The sequence below is a fragment of the Phyllobates terribilis genome, unplaced genomic scaffold, assembly GCF_046119375.1.
Source record: "Phyllobates terribilis strain yellow unplaced genomic scaffold, ASM4611937v1 Scaffold_7__3_contigs__length_470593459, whole genome shotgun sequence".
Taxonomy (NCBI): Eukaryota; Metazoa; Chordata; class Amphibia; order Anura; family Dendrobatidae; genus Phyllobates; species Phyllobates terribilis.
Genome location: NW_027362767.1, coordinates 93,056,421 through 93,072,403, shown reverse-complemented (window position 1 = coordinate 93,072,403; position 15,983 = coordinate 93,056,421). Strand labels below are relative to the sequence as shown.

Below are 15,983 nucleotides of genomic sequence, written 5' to 3'. Positions count from 1 at the left end.
TAGCAGATTCAACCCCCCAAAAACTCTTTCCAAATCCACTTATCGGGTATGTGCACACGGCCAGGAACTTGGGGTATGTGCCCACGTAGCGTTTTTCAAGCGGATATGCTGCGGAATTTCCGCAGTGTAAACGCTTGTGAAACGCTATGTTATCCGCCCCCCATGGTCCCCAATATGTTTACGCAAGTTCAATGCCCATGCTGCGGATTTTTCCTCAGCGTTTCTGCTGCGGGGAAAAATCCGCAGCATGTTCATTAATTTTGCGTTTCCGCAAGTGGAATTACCTTTGCAGTGCAATAAAAAACGCAAGGCAATTCCGCATGTGGAAATCGCGCGATAAACGCGTGCAGAATTCCGCATGCGTTTATCCGGGAGAGGACATGCAGAAATGAAGCAGAAAATTTCTGCTTCATTTCTGCAGCGTGGGCACATAGCCTTACACTTCCTATTCAATTCAATAGAAACCCCACTTACAATGAGTTCTTTTAGCCCCCACACACACACTCCCCATGAGGATTTTAAAACCTGGCTTAAAAAATAAATCACGCCTCTCTTCTTTAAGGTTGATTTCCTGTGGAATCTGCTCCAAACTTGATACTGATAAGTCAAAGGGCTGCAAAACATTGTGGAAAAATGCTTCAAAGACCTCTTCAAAAACTGCTTCAGGAAACTCACAGGAGGAAACCCTCCAAAAAAAGAGCATTTCCTAAAGTGGGTTCGTCTTGAAAGACTCATCTTTTTCTGCCTCTAAAAACTCTCATGTGAACCTATCACAAGGCTACGCAGCCTCCCAATGTGACCTGAAACGCGTGCAGAGTTGTGTGCAGCCATCTTGCAAATGAGCCATCTTGCAATACATGAGGCTGACGGAGAACGCCATGAAAAGTGCAATCTGTGACCAGAAATCCATCAGATTTGGGGTTTCGTGTCTGACGCATCACATTGAGTACGGTCTTCAGAGAGATCCCTAAAAGCGGCACCCAGCACAGCAAGCAGTGTGTGGGAAAACAGACCATGCATCTTTTGCAGATCCCACCAATGTCCCTTCCTCACTTAATGTCCCTGAGTAATAGGCAGCACACAAGAACTGAAAGCCGTACACTATTATATAATTATGCAGAAAATAAAAGTAATGGTAACCAAAATTTACAAAGGCTTATTAACTTTTCTGTACATTTAGTAGCTATTACCTGCAGTCCTATGTAACAGCACAGATAATACAGTGAGTACAGATTATTTAGATCAGGGGAGCACAACATGTTTTGGTCAAATGGCCACTTTCCCGTACTGAACTAATCCCAAGAGCTGCAAAATAATTTAAAGGGGTATTTATATGAATACATCATCAAAACCACCATCAGTACATTAATACATCACCAGAACCAAGTTTTTAGGAGAATTTGGGGAGTTTCTGCTCCAAAATTTTTTATTTAAACTCAGGTTTTGGAGAAAAAACTTGCCAAATCCTTCTCATAATCTCAAATCTCTAAGTTTTAACATAGCCATGAAACACGTTATGGATTGTTAGGCTGCGTGCCCACTATGTGTTTTTCAAGTGTTTTTGCCGCGGAATTTCCTCAGCGAAAACGCTTAAAAAACGCTTGTTAATACGTGCCCCATGGTCCCCAATGATAATCCGCATGTGCTGTGCACATGCAGCGGAAATGTCCACTGAGGATTATCATTGCGGAAAAATACGCAGCATGTCCATTAATTTTGCGAACACGCAGCGTAATTGCCGCCATTGACTTGCATTGAAACGCTTGATATCTGCATCACTACATGTGCACACGCAGATATGAAGCGATTCAATGTGCGAATGGTACCCGGGTCTGGAGAAGAGGAGACTCTCCTCCAGACCTGGGTACCATAGAACCTGTAAAAATAAAAGAATTTAAAATAAAAAATAATGATTATACTTACCTTCCGATGTCCCCCGGTCTCCTCAGCGATGCGTGCGGTGTGTGCTGACATCGGCGGTCGCGTGACCTGTCACATGACTCAATGACGTCATCGCAGGTCCTTCACACCACCGCGAGACACCGGGGAGACCGGACGCATCGGAGAAGGAGACCCCGGGCCATCGGAAGGTAAGTATAATCTTTATTTTTTATTTTTCACCATTCTTATTCTTTTTTTTTTAACTATTACTTGGTCACACTATATAAATCCATGCCGGTTGCATGGATTTATATAGTGTGACAACTTGGTCAAGCACTTTTCCAAGTGATGCTAAAATCCCCCAAAATGTAATAAAAAGCTTTATGCGTACGTCAAATTATATAATTAAAAACTAAAGTTCACAACAAAGAACAAACCTTCACACAGCTCCATCGTCGGAAAAATAAAAAAGTTATGGTTCTCAGAAAATGACGACTCAAACCAATTTTTTTTTTTTACAAAGTTCTGGGTTTTTTAAAACCTAAAACAAAATTATACAAGTGTGGTATCGCCATAAACGTACTGACCTGCAGAATAATGCTGCCTGGTCATTTTTATCACACATTGAATCCTGTGAAAATGAAATCCAAAAACAATGGCGAAATTATGTTTTTTTTTCCCCATTTCACACAGATGTGATGTTTTTTTCTCCCATTTTTCAGTACATTATATAATACAGTAATTGGTGTCATTGAAATACATATTGTTATGTTGATGGAAAAATATAAAATGTATGGTTTCTGGAAGAAGGGAAGGAAAAAGTTAAAGTGCAAATAGCAAACCTGGCTCCAATGGGAAGAGGTTAATTGCACACCCGTCCTGGGGGAACTCAGTCCAGCCTGCAGAAGAACTTCCAGCGAGACTGCTAGACTAAGTTCCCATGATGGGTGTTTGGTGAATTTTTGATGTTGCACTTTATTGCGCCTATTAGGGTATTTGCATTTTTTCATTGTGTTTTTGAGTGCGTTTTTTTTACATCCGTTTGTACTGCGTTTTTTAGCAGCTTTTTTTCCTCTTTCTGGTATGTCACGATTTAGATAAAACTGATTTGTTTGAGACACTTCCTGGTATTTGGCTTTGGTGAAACTTTATTGATACAGTCATGTGTGGATAACATTAGTTTTTTATCTGTGGATTTTCCTCATCTCATTCAAGTCTATGGGGAAAATCTGTAAATAAGACGCATATTTACTATAAGAGAAATTGACATGTTGCAGATTTGAAACACTGAACCATAGTTCAGTTTACGCTGAGTGAAAAAAAGCCCAGTGGGCATGAGATTTCTATCAATCCCATCCTGTTACACACCTGTCCCAGCTTTGCCCATCTCTGCTTCCTTCTCCTGGGTCCGCTGCCTTCTGCTGTGCTCTGCGTCGGGTTTTGCTGCTTGCCCAGAATGGATCAATGACATAAGCTACCTAGACCTATTTAAGGCCCATTTAGACACACACCTGTGTCTTTAGATTGAGACTCTAGTCCTGTGTTTGGTGTGCTCCACCATCTGTGCTTTTGCATTTGTGCTTGCATTCATCCCTGCTGTGTTCCTCTTCATCCGTCCTGCTGCTCCTGAGATTCCTGAGTGTGCCAAGTCCTCGCTGTCCACGTGCCTTCCTGCTTGCTACATCAACGCCCAAGGTCCGTATGCCACCCGGACCTAAGGCTTAGAGGATCCACCTCACCTTCTTAGCCTGACACATCTAACTTATTGGAACTGTAAGACGCTATGTTTTTAGCATAGCAATGACATGCAGTGTCAAAACATCACCAAACACTCAACGTGGGAGCTTAGCTTCTCCAGCCCCATGGCTTCTTACAGATCAACTTCATATAACATGTTGTTTTCAAAGTTTTTTTATTCTATTTTATGCAGCATTAATCAAAATATAGAAATACACCATTGTCAACATGACATCATCCTGAAAAACAGTTTGCTGGATGTTTGGATACCTAAATCTTCCTGACAAGTTCCCATCAATACAGAGCTAATTTTGATGAATTTGCCAGAATGTTTTAATACGATCTACACTTGATATCAGGGCTGTGGAGTCGGTAAGCCAAACCTCCGATTTCGACTCCTCATTTCCCTGGCTTCCTACTCCACGAGCCCGGCTCCATATCCCTATCAATATGGCTTTGGAGTGTGGGAGGAAACCGGAGAACCCGGAGGAAACCCACCAAACACGGGGAGGACATACAAACTCCTTGCAGATGTTGTCCTTGGTGGGATTTGGACCCAGAACTCCAGTGCTGCAAAGTAACAGTGCTAACCACTGAGTCACCGTGCTGCCCACTACTGAGCATGTACATAAAGTGCAGCACAGATTCATCTCAACTAAAAGCCGAGATCCTTAGATCAGGAACAGAACATTTCATAACTTTCCCAAATTCTTATGAAAACATTTACAGCACACCTGTGGTGCCCTGCTGTGCATTGGTGCCACAGGACCCAGAAGGGTGCATGGATGGACTTCTCCACAAGAGGCCCTCACACATTCACACACCTCCACCCTACCACCTCAGACCACCAGAGGGAGCCCGTTAGGGACATATATAGGGAGTGTGGAGCCAGGCAGCTGAGTGAGAAGTTAGTTAGTCTCTCAGACACAGAGAGGGACAGAGCTCAGAGTTGAGCAGAGAGCGTGCTGATGCTCAGAGAGCAGTGAAGAGGCAGCGAGCTGGCTGCGGTGCTTAGGCGAGCCAAGGCCTACAGCACGTGTGAAGGCCTAGTGAGGGCCTAGAGTGGGCCGAAGGCGAGAGGAGAAGGAAGAAGTAGTGAGGTGGCAGAGGAGCATACCAGGCTCACCCCAATATATATATACCGGACACCGGGTCCGCGCCTACAGGGACATTTATACTCGGTAGGAACCACCGGAACCCCTGGAGGACTACAGGTCCCAGGTTCACCAAACGCTGGCTACAGTACCAGGGCTAGGAGTCACAGAGGTCCCAGTGTCCAGGAAGAGTGATCTCCAAAGAGAAGGCCCTACCACCAGGTCAGCAGGTGCTAAGAGAGACAGTAACCAAGCTAGGCCTAGCTCCAGGCAGGTCAGAAGCTTAGAAAAGAAAGCAACGGATCAGGAGGCCCTATACCCGCTCACTGGGGAGAGTCCAAAAGTGCGCCCTTCACCTGGAGTACCCTGGACAGTGCCTGCAGCATCACCAGTAAAGGTACTGAAGCTTACCCCCGTGTGAGTGTCCGTCTTTCCTCCGGGACCCTCCTGCCGTCTCTCCCCTGCACCACCATCCATTACACCCCACGCTGCAATGGAGCTAGCTCTACCTGTGGAGAGCCACACCATCCCTGCTGCAGTAACACCAGCTCCAGAGGACTGCTCCGCAGCGGCGGCACCCCTTAGCCGCATTCCACAGGTGGCGTCACGAACTTTCCCAAATCCCCTATAAAATATCCCCCCTTTTACTGACCGCCCTGGGTCACGGACCGGGCCAGCTACCATGATATCCCCCAGCAACCAGAGGCCCGGCTGCCGAGTACCCCACGGCCCTGGGGGCGCGTCACACCCCTCATTGAACTACTGTACCCAATTTATTATATATTTTAGGAGTCGGAGTCTGTCCATTTTATACTCACTCCACCAAAATAGACACTGACTCCACCACCACAGCCCTGCTTGATATGTATTCTTCCTCATGAAGTCTCAAAAGTATACGATCTGTCATTGTAATTTACATTTACCGTTACATTATTTTTCATGTTTCAGCTGTATTTATTGCTTGGAAATAAGAAAAAAACCTGCAGAAATACATCTGAAATATGAATTAAAGAAAAACATAATACAAAGTCTAAAGTAAATCAGTACGGGCTGAAAACTTCATGCGATTAATAATAAATGCCTAAATGATGTTGTGTACATCATTTTGTACGTCATTTCGATTTTCAAACCTTTCAAGTTATTTTATTTATTCCCGCTGTTCTTTTCTTCTTACAGATTAAATTAAAATGCTGCCATTCTCAATAATAAAAGTAACAGCGTTGGCATTCAGGAATTATATTCATAGTACGTAAATGTGCACAAATGTAATATGGGCTTTCAATTGCTCAGCAAAGATAAATTTCTCTAGCCATCCACCAATAACTGTGACATTAGCACACTGCTTTTAGGTGGATGGTGAGCCCTCTGCCTATGTCACCACTGTTGTGGTCAGCAGTTAGTTAGAAAACCCATTTAAATAGTATAAACACTTCACTCTTGAACTGTCACAACAATTGGACAAAGGATGCAGTGATAGCTGATGTAAAGGGGAGTCTTTGAGGGACATTTAAGATGACAATAACAGGTTAACCAAATTTGGGGGGCTCGTTTACCAGCCAAAATAGTTTAACCAGCAATCAAGCAGCTTTCTGTGAATTTGCTTCACAACTTCATAACTCTTTTAAAAGTTATTTAGAATCCTTTTTCAAATTACCTTTATGAAACAATTTATAAAAAGTTCTGTATGCGGGTTAATTATCTTCTAGAACAGTGGTCCTCGCCCCTCTGTGGCTATCAGACCACTTTCAAATTGACAGAAGGTGTTCATGTAGTAGAAGGGTAAACTCTAATGTATGGCCGAGTGATGATACGGTTTAGGCATTGCATTAAGTTTCAGTAATGCTTTGATGTCCCTGGTGCCACTCATGCACAATAGTCTCAGAGATACCAGCATTGCCGTTAGCAGTGGTGGGACATTTTAGCCCCATTACTCTCCAATCCAACCCTAGAACATACCGAATCTACCCATGAATACCCACTTGTCCCGACGCTTTTTGGCATATGACATCCTTGAATTTACCAGAACTGTTTCCAAAAAATGGTACAGTCCTGGCAAATCTGTTTGCAAGTTCTACAACTGCTAACAGCTGGAAGGCCACATAAAGGGGGCCCATGAGCCACTTATGACCCCAAAGGCACTAAATAACCACCCCTTTTCAACAAGGGACTGAAATTTAGTAAACCCCTATGTATTTGATGGCTTTAATTTTGAGGGACCACAATATTAATAGTTAATTTCTCCACTATTCTGCTATGGATTGGTCATCAATATCAGATTGATAACTGGCACCTTCACTGTTAAGCTGTTCTCGGTGCTAGTGGCAGCCAGATGTTAATACTTGTGGAGCTAAACAGTACAGCTCTGTCAAATGTGTAGTGGCCGCGGCCTGGTACTGCAGATCCACCCTATGTAAATGAATAGAAGTAAATCTGCAGTACTCTGTAGCGGCCACTACACAGTTGATGAGTTTATGCTCACAAGTTGAGGTGGAACCTCTAAGACCTAGGTCCGGGTGGGCACACGGACCCTGGGCGTTGATGCAGCAAGCTGGAAGGCACATGGGCAGTGAGGACTTGGCACACTCAGGAATCTCATGAGCTGCAGGACAAATGAAGTATAAACCAGCAGGGAAGGAAGCAAGTAAAATCACAGTGTGCCCAGAAGGTGGAGAAGATCAATTATAGAGATTCAATCCCAAGACACAGGTATATGTGTCAATGGGCCTTAAATAGCTCTAAGGAGATAATGTTATTGATTCACTCTGGGAAACCTGAAAAACCTGACGTGGAGCACAACAGGAGGCATCAGACCCAGGAGAAGGGAGCGGAGCCCGGGATACCCAGGACAGGTGTGCAACATAATGGAGCTGTACTGTTTTGTTTCACAACTACTAACAACCTTCCAGCCCCAAGAACAGCTGACCAGCGGATGGATGGGGTGGCAGTTGTCGCATCCCCTTTGTTTTGATATTGATAGCTTATCCTAAGGAGAAATCTTTTACTGTAGGGAAAATTCTCCCCAAAAAAAGAGTAAGTAGACAGATTGACAAATGAAGATAGACGTTCATTTAACAACAGTTGCAGTATAATCTCTGACATAGAGTGTACTAAAGTGAAACAGAAAGCCCATAAACTTTTACTGAGTGTTTACCTTCTAATTCATGGTGTCATATGGAGTCATATACATATGCTTGTATTGCGTCCTGTTTGCATACTTAGAGCCAAGTGATCATACTTCTACCTGTGATTCACTCTGCCCCCACAGCCCTGCAAATCCTCATTCCTAGTTATCTCCATTGTAAATAAAGTAATTTTTCACGACAACAGACAATACATCATCCTCCGACAGCACATTATCTATGCGTTAAGTGGGTATTCCCTGTATATGGATCATTTACCATTTATCTGCAGGAGATAACAGTTTACTTTGCGTTTCTGCTCACTTTCCCTGCAAATGGTGCGTCAGTAATGGACAGAGTGTGGGTGGATATTCTCAATGTCCCTTCCTCTCTTAGAAATAGAGACAATTACTATGGCAAAAAAAAAAACAGGGTCATCTAAAACGAGGAGGTCTCTGAAGTTCAAAGATCAGCTAGCACTGCAGGAGCTAGGAGAAAGCAGCGAAGATGAAGGATGGTTTATGTTATCAGGAGACATCTACAAAGGTGAGGTACACGGACAGAAAATTACCCCCTCCACCACCCTTAAAAAAAGACTTATTGGTAACATATATTTATTTGTCCCAACATCTGGTCCATTGGCTGTGTGTGTATATATGTATTCATTTCTACAAGTATAGTCTATACTACAGCAGTAATGCAGCTCAAAAATCATATATTCGATGTTGACTTATACCATAGCGCACTCTATATGCTGCCGCACTTGTTGGTTTTTTTTTTTCATATTTTTGCGGCTTATTCCAGGAAGCTTTTGACTCAATTTGCCAGAAGGTGCTAGTTAGATTTTTTTTTTACATATTTTTATGCAGTTTGAATGTTGAGCAGTGTATCACCAAGAAGGAAAAGTCATGGAGTTATGGCAATCACAGGATGGATATACATGTTACTGCTATGTAAATGATGGAAAAATCGAAACAAAATTTTCAAAACATCTTGATATTCAGTATCAAATATGAGCTCAACGCACAGAAATCCCAGGAATTACAAGTCTTTGCTATCAATGAGGTTATTAATGGTTGTCTGAGGAATGTTCTGCCACACTGAATGCACTTGGGCAAATCATCAAGATCCGCTGATGGCAGCTCCTTTTGCAATAACTGACCAATGATGTCTCAGATGTGGGAGCTTCAAGCCACGGCAGTACGTTTAGGCCAAGCTGGCCCCTCAAAGTAGCATGAGCAACTGGTGTGGTCTCTTGTTGTCATGTTGATAAATGACCCCTGGGACCATTAACAAGTACTTTTAGCCCCAGGGGTACTTTTAGTACCTTTGTTAAAGTACTTTTTATAGTTTATTTGTAACGTATTAGTTTTCTTCGCATTGCCTTACAAAAGTAAATGTGGAAACAACTGCATATACAGTAAAATTGTCAATACTTGTTATATATAATAAATATTTGTCTTCTTCTTTCAGAACCTGCACGGCCGTTTATTGCTGTCGACATCTATAGGATCCCAGAAAATCAGGAACATGGAACCAAACTCCACTTCCTTAAGTCATTCCAATGGGACAAACCCCTTGAAAGCTCACAGCCTTTGGGAAGTTATCACAATTGCTACATTCAGTGCAGTTGTCAGTCTGATAACGATTGTAGGGAATGTCCTTGTGATGGTTTCCTTTAAGGTAAACAGTCAGCTGAAGACCGTGAACAATTACTACCTTCTGAGTTTGGCCTGTGCTGACCTCATCATTGGCATCTTCTCAATGAACCTTTACACATCGTACATTTTAATCGGTCACTGGTCCTTGGGTAGCCTGGCTTGTGACCTTTGGCTTGCTCTGGATTATGTGGCTAGTAACGCTTCAGTAATGAACCTGTTGGTCATTAGTTTTGACAGGTATTTTTCTATAACACGACCATTAACTTACAGGGCAAAACGCACACCTAAGAGGGCTGGGATCATGATTGGACTGGCTTGGTTTATTTCCTTCATTTTGTGGGCTCCCGCAATCCTCTGCTGGCAATATTTTGTTGGAGAGCGTACAGTGCCCCCTGAAGAATGTCAGATACAGTTTCTTTCTGAACCAATAATCACTTTTGGAACGGCCATTGCTGCCTTTTATATCCCAGTGTCTGTCATGACAATTTTATACTGCCGTATCTACAAAGAAACAGAAAAACGCACCAAAGATCTGGCTGAGTTGCAGGGCTCGGAATCGGTGGCTGATTTTGAGATGATAAGGCCACAAGGGACTCTACTAAAATCCTGTTTCAGCTGCAAGCAGCAGACACTCACCAAAAGAGAACGGTGTCAGGCCTCATGGTCATCCTCCAGTCGCAGTACCTCAGCCACGGTCAAGATCTCGCACAGTCCCAACATCTGCAATGAGTGGGCAAAAGAGGACCAGCTGACCACCTGCAGCAGCTACCCTTCTTCAGATGACGAGGACAAGCAAGCTAAGGAAGTGGTCTTCCAGGGTGCCTACAAGAACCAAACTGCAGCTCAAAGGGAAGAAGAAACCAAGCATATCCTCACAAAAGAGCCGGCGGTGCTAAATGATTATGATAATGAAAGATTTTTCTTAACTCCGGGTAAAAGTCAAGCACAAAAGAGTCAAAAGTGTGTATCCTACAAATTTCGAATTGTCGTGAATGACGATGGATCTCAGGAGGTCAATAATGGGTGTAGAAAAGTAAAAATCACTCCTTGTTCATCTATGTCCAAAGGACATTCTTTGAGAAGCATGGATCCCCACTTCAGTAATCATATGACCAAACGCAAGAGGATGGTTCTCATCAAAGAGCGAAAAGCAGCCCAAACACTAAGTGCTATTCTCCTAGCTTTTATCATCACGTGGACTCCTTACAACATCATGGTTCTGGTTTCAACCTTTTGCTCCAACTGCATCCCATCCTCACTTTGGCATCTAGGCTACTGGTTGTGCTACGTTAATAGTACTGTCAACCCTATTTGCTATGCTCTTTGCAACAAAACCTTTCGAAAGACATTTAAAATGTTGCTGCTATGCCGCTGGAAAAAAAAAAGCTTGGAGGAGAAACTGTATTGGTATGGACAACATCCACCAAGCCATAACAAGTTGCCTTGAAAACTGTACGTTCAAGCAATGTATTATGGCAGGAACTGGGGATTTATGGTGCAGTCAATATCATGGCAGAACTGGGGACTATTGGATGACTAGGACAGTGTCGTGGAAATGCACTCCCCCCCCCCCCTTTCTAAGTGCTGTGTTGACTGTTGACCACATTGCTGTGTTTAGCCAATGCTTCGTATGCATTTGTGGTGAACAGTGGAAAATCTACGCCCTAAAAAAAATCACTGTAAAGCAAATGAATCACCCATCTGTCCCTTACTAGCTAAATGGTCTCTAATGCCTTTTGATATGGGTCTAGTTTTGAGCGCCGCTGCATGCTGGTGGCTTCAAGAAACCTGAAACACATGAAATAAGTGCACCAGGGACAGAACTGAGCTTTCCCGAAGAAAAGCTCCAGCCTTTTCTAGAGTTAGGAAGCCTATCAATTGTTATCATGTTACTGTGCGAACAGTGGGATTCAGTCATTGTGAGTGCTACACATGATATGCTGCTTTTATTATGACGACTTCTTAATATTTGATGTTGTACAGTCAAAGAGAAGTTCTAGATAAACTGGGACCTGTTCTCTTTAAAATTAATTTAATATCAGTGGCAAAGTGTCAAATGTTCTAAGGAATAAAATGTCCTTACATCGTATTAGCAAAAAAAAAAACAACAAAAAAACCCGAAACAAACGCTAAAAATGTTACCGTTCTCTTGTATGGTGAGAAGTGACAACTTTGTACCTGTCCAGTAATACTCACGTAAGGTTTGTTTACTGTTCTCCGTTTATGTTTACATGTATCCCAATTTTAATTTCGATTTTTTTTTTTTGGGGGGGGGTCAGTATAAGGTAATGCATCAATGTAACTGACTTAAGAAGATTTATGGATTAACAACTTGATATAGTAAACAACAAATCTGAATCATTGGTTTGTCAATTATTAAAGCAGTATAAAGTTTTCTAACATTTTCCATTTTTTTGGGGCATACAAAATAGGAGTCAAATTATTTCATAGGAATATTCCCAAAACGTATTTATTCACCTTTACCAGCAAATTGGTAAGCATTTTAGATAGTGTTTTTAGTCTACTGGCTCATATACTTTCCCTACTCATATATTGATTGTATGAATAGAACAAAGTTTGAAAATTAACATCAACTTTCACCTACAATCTTCACATTATCTAAAAAGCAGTGATAAGTGCTACTAATTAAAATATATGTGTATCATCAGAAAATCACCTGTTATTTAAATTAGGTTATTGAGTTATATTTAATTTTTTTTTAATCAGCATTTTTTTTTTCATACTATGATTTTTATAAAAAAACATAGTAATCCTGCAATTCTCTCACTGGCCACTGGGATTTTTATAGACTAATACTTCCTGTTGCTGTGGTTTCAGGAAACAACACATGTAGATAGTGAAAATGAATAGACGTAAGACAAAGGTTATTTGTTTAATTCTGACAAAGGTTATTGTAAAGTGAAGGAGAGCCGGGTGAGCAAGCTCTTTATTATGACAGGATTACAATGACAGGATCCACCAATCACAATAGGTGATGTCACAACTGACCCTGCTCCCCCTCCCTTCACAAAGACCTTTCCACACATTAATTTGCCTGCATGCATTTGCCTGCTCTACCGAGCATGCGTCAGTTGTCAATTCTGACGGATGCTCAGCAGATTTTTGTAACTGTGTATATTGCACAATGATAGTGCTCTTTCTCGCTGTCTCTGATCAGAAGTAATGAGCTGGCAAGAGAGCGCACTGTTATTGTGCATTGTAAGAAGATTACCCGGCATGCAAAGACCAGCACTGCCCCCACAAGTGATGTCGCCTATCTCTGCACATCAAATATTCTTACAATGAGCACTGATAGTGCGCTCTCCTGCCTGCCTGCTTGTCACTCCTGACTATCAGAGCCTGCAAGAGAGTGCACTGTCACTCTGCATATTGCACAGTTACAAGAATCTACTGAGCATCCATTGGAATTGACAACCGATGCATGCTCAGTAGAGCAGGGACTAGCCCACCTTCTGAAATGGAGGTTGCTCATGAAGCTTCGTTTCAGGGACTAGCCCAGCCCCTGAAACGGAGGTCGCTCATGACGCTTCATTTCAGAATGTGGGCAGAGGCTGTGGCATTGACAGCAGCTTCTGCTCTCTGATGATGCTTTGTTTGTGTATCATAGCATGCACTGGGATTCTCAAACAAAGTTTCATCAAAAAAGGAAGTATTAAAAAAAAAAAAATAAAGCAGTTAGATAGTATAGTGAGGGGACGGTACAGACTTTTTAATTAAAGTATATTAGAAAATAGATTAGATTATGGCATTTATAGGCATTTAGGATGAAAATGAATTTGTGTTTTGGACCACCCCTTTAAAGTCTAAAAAACTCCCAGTGGCCAGTTTGAAAATTGCAAGTTATATTTTATTTTATTTTTAATACCGATTGTAACATGTAAAAAAAAATACATTGCTATATTTTTAATAATAAATACATTTAACAAAATTACCTAATTTAAACAATAGGTAACTTTCTAACGACACATTCCCTTTAAGCGCCCTCTTAGTGACAGGTCTGGAACCCCAATTACACTATGAAAATACACTGTAACTACATAATAAAGCTGGTCCTAGGGTTACTCCACGTACTTAGCAGTTTTTACTCTGTCTTGCACTGCTTCTCATTGTACTGATATAACTTACGCTTCCAGGTGCATTGAATTCTCAGATGTTAGATATAACACAATTGATATTGTAATTTACGCAGTTTATCCAATACAGGAAAAGGGTAAGAAACGATGAAGGACAGAAGACAAAAATTAAATGTTAAAAACTGAGAACTGATTTGACTCTACTCAACTTTCTCCAACGCTAGTATCAATTTCACCAAATCTCCAATGAATTTCGTCTTTCATTCAATATGGTTCTTTTTATACATACATAATAATAAATGTGTTTTTAAGTTTTCACAATTGTGTGAAGATTCTGTTTGTCAATACATACCATTTTCACAATATTTCTTGTACCAGTGTCTTTTCATTTGTCGTCTTGCTTTATATGTAACAGCAGCATCCATTACCGATAAATGTTAACATGCGAATGATCTAATCGTTGCATTCCTTGTTGAAATCATCAGTTCACATCAAGATTTCCTCTTTTGATATGATGGATCTTTTGTAAAGATTTTTTCATTTGTATAGAGCTGATTTACAATGGTGACCCGCAAAATAAGCGGCCCTAGAAGTAAGTTTATGTTTGTACAGCTTGTACTACTGTTAAAGCTTTGTTCACACCTGCTTTTTTTTAATTTTGTCTCTCTGTATCACACTAGGAACAGGGAAATTAAATTCATGCAGGAAACTAATCCATTACATAACGGATGCAAATGGAAGAGTCCAGATTCTGCATAAGATTCTGCATTAATTCCATTTCTTTGTTACAAAAAACAAAAAACAGAATTTAAAAATGCAGGTGTGAACAGAGTCTAAATTGTGTGGGCAAATCAAAGCATTTGGGTGAAAAACAAGTTAAGACTAGGTTCACACAACTTTTTATTTTATTGTTCTGAAATATTTTGTTTCCTTTTTTTAGACTTCAACCAGTATGGTGCGATAGGATTCCTGTCCTGTAGCATCTGGTCACTGTAGATTTAAGCTGGCCATACACATTAAATAGCCAATGTTCAAACTGTCATTGTCCAAACCTGACAACTACTGTATCTCCCCCTACTTCCCCATGAAAAGGAAAGCTTGTCTTGATTCCTGAGTTCTTTGTGAGTAACCCGCTACCTGAATGATCAACTTACCTCCCCGCTTTACAAAAAGATCGGATGATTGAATTCCAACCACCTGATCTATTTGTACCCCAGCATAATCGATTGGAAGACAGTCAGAAGGCAACCCCATAAACATTGAAAGATCATCCAACCTCACCAAAAACATCTGGTTTGGACAATTTGTATGTAATAGGTTTGGGGAACTTTACGTAGACATTTTAAAAGAGTGGATCCTATTCTTCAACAGGACAGAAGAATAGGCAGTCTCCATCTGTCCTGTTGAAAAAATTGATCCTGAATCTTTTAACTGTGATGGAAGCTCTAATGAAAACCTATGCATTTGTTAATGGATCCATTTGAAAAAGATTGTAGTATGAACTTGGCATAAAACTACAGTGCATTGTGAAAGTATTTGGCCCCCATGAACTTTTCTACCTTTTGCCACATTTCTGGCTTCAAACATAAAGATATAAAATTCTAATTTTTGGGGGAAGAATCAACAACAAGTGGGACACAATCGTGAAGTGGAACAAAATTTATTGGTTATTTTAAACTTTTTTAACAAATTAAAAACTGAAAAGTGGGGCGTGCAATATTATTCGGCCCCCTTGAGTTAATACTTTGTAGCGCCACCTTTTGCTGCGATTACAGCTGCAAGTCGCTTGGGGTATGTCTCTATCAGTTTTGCACATCGAGAGGCTGAAATTCTTGCCCATTCTTCCTTGAAAAACAGCTCGAGCTCATTGAGGTTGGATGGAGGATGTTTGTGAACAGCAGTTTTCAGCTCTTTCCACAGATTCTCGATTGGATTCAGGTCTGGACTTTGACTTGGCCATTCTAACACCTGGATACGTCTATTTTTGAACCATTCCATTGAAGATTTAGCTTTATGTTTGGGATCATTGTCTTGTTGGAAGATAAATCTCCGTCCCAATCTCAGGTCTTTTGCAGACTCCAACAGGTTTTCTTCCAGAATGGTCCTGTATTTGGCTCCGTCCATCTTCCCATCAATTTTAACCATCTTCCCTGTCCCTGCTGAAGAAAAGCAAGCCCAAACCATGATGCTGCCACCACGTTTGACAGTGGGGATGGTGTTTTGAGGGTGATGAGCTGTGTTGCTTTTACACCAAACATATAGTTTTGCATTGTGGTCAAAAAGTTCGATTTGGGTTTCATCTGACCAGAGCACCTTATTCCACATGTTTGGTGTGTCTCCCAGGTGGCTTGTGGCAAACTTCAAACGAGACTTTTTATGGATATCTTTGAGAAATGG

General features: G+C 41.4%; 1 protein-coding gene across 2 annotated transcripts in view; it reads left to right on the top strand.

The window, feature by feature from the left end:
- CHRM5 (cholinergic receptor muscarinic 5) overlaps window positions 1-13,825 on the top strand; it is a 186,612-nt gene extending 172,787 nt beyond the window's left edge. For both annotated transcript variants that reach the window (XM_073639002.1, XM_073639003.1), the window contains one exon: window positions 9,305-13,825. In XM_073639002.1, coding sequence (XP_073495103.1) covers window positions 9,305-10,939 — 1,635 coding nt within the window. In that variant the 3' untranslated portion in view covers window positions 10,940-13,825. The remainder of the gene's footprint in view (window positions 1-9,304) is intronic.
- Window positions 13,826-15,983: the final 2,158 nt, after the last annotated feature.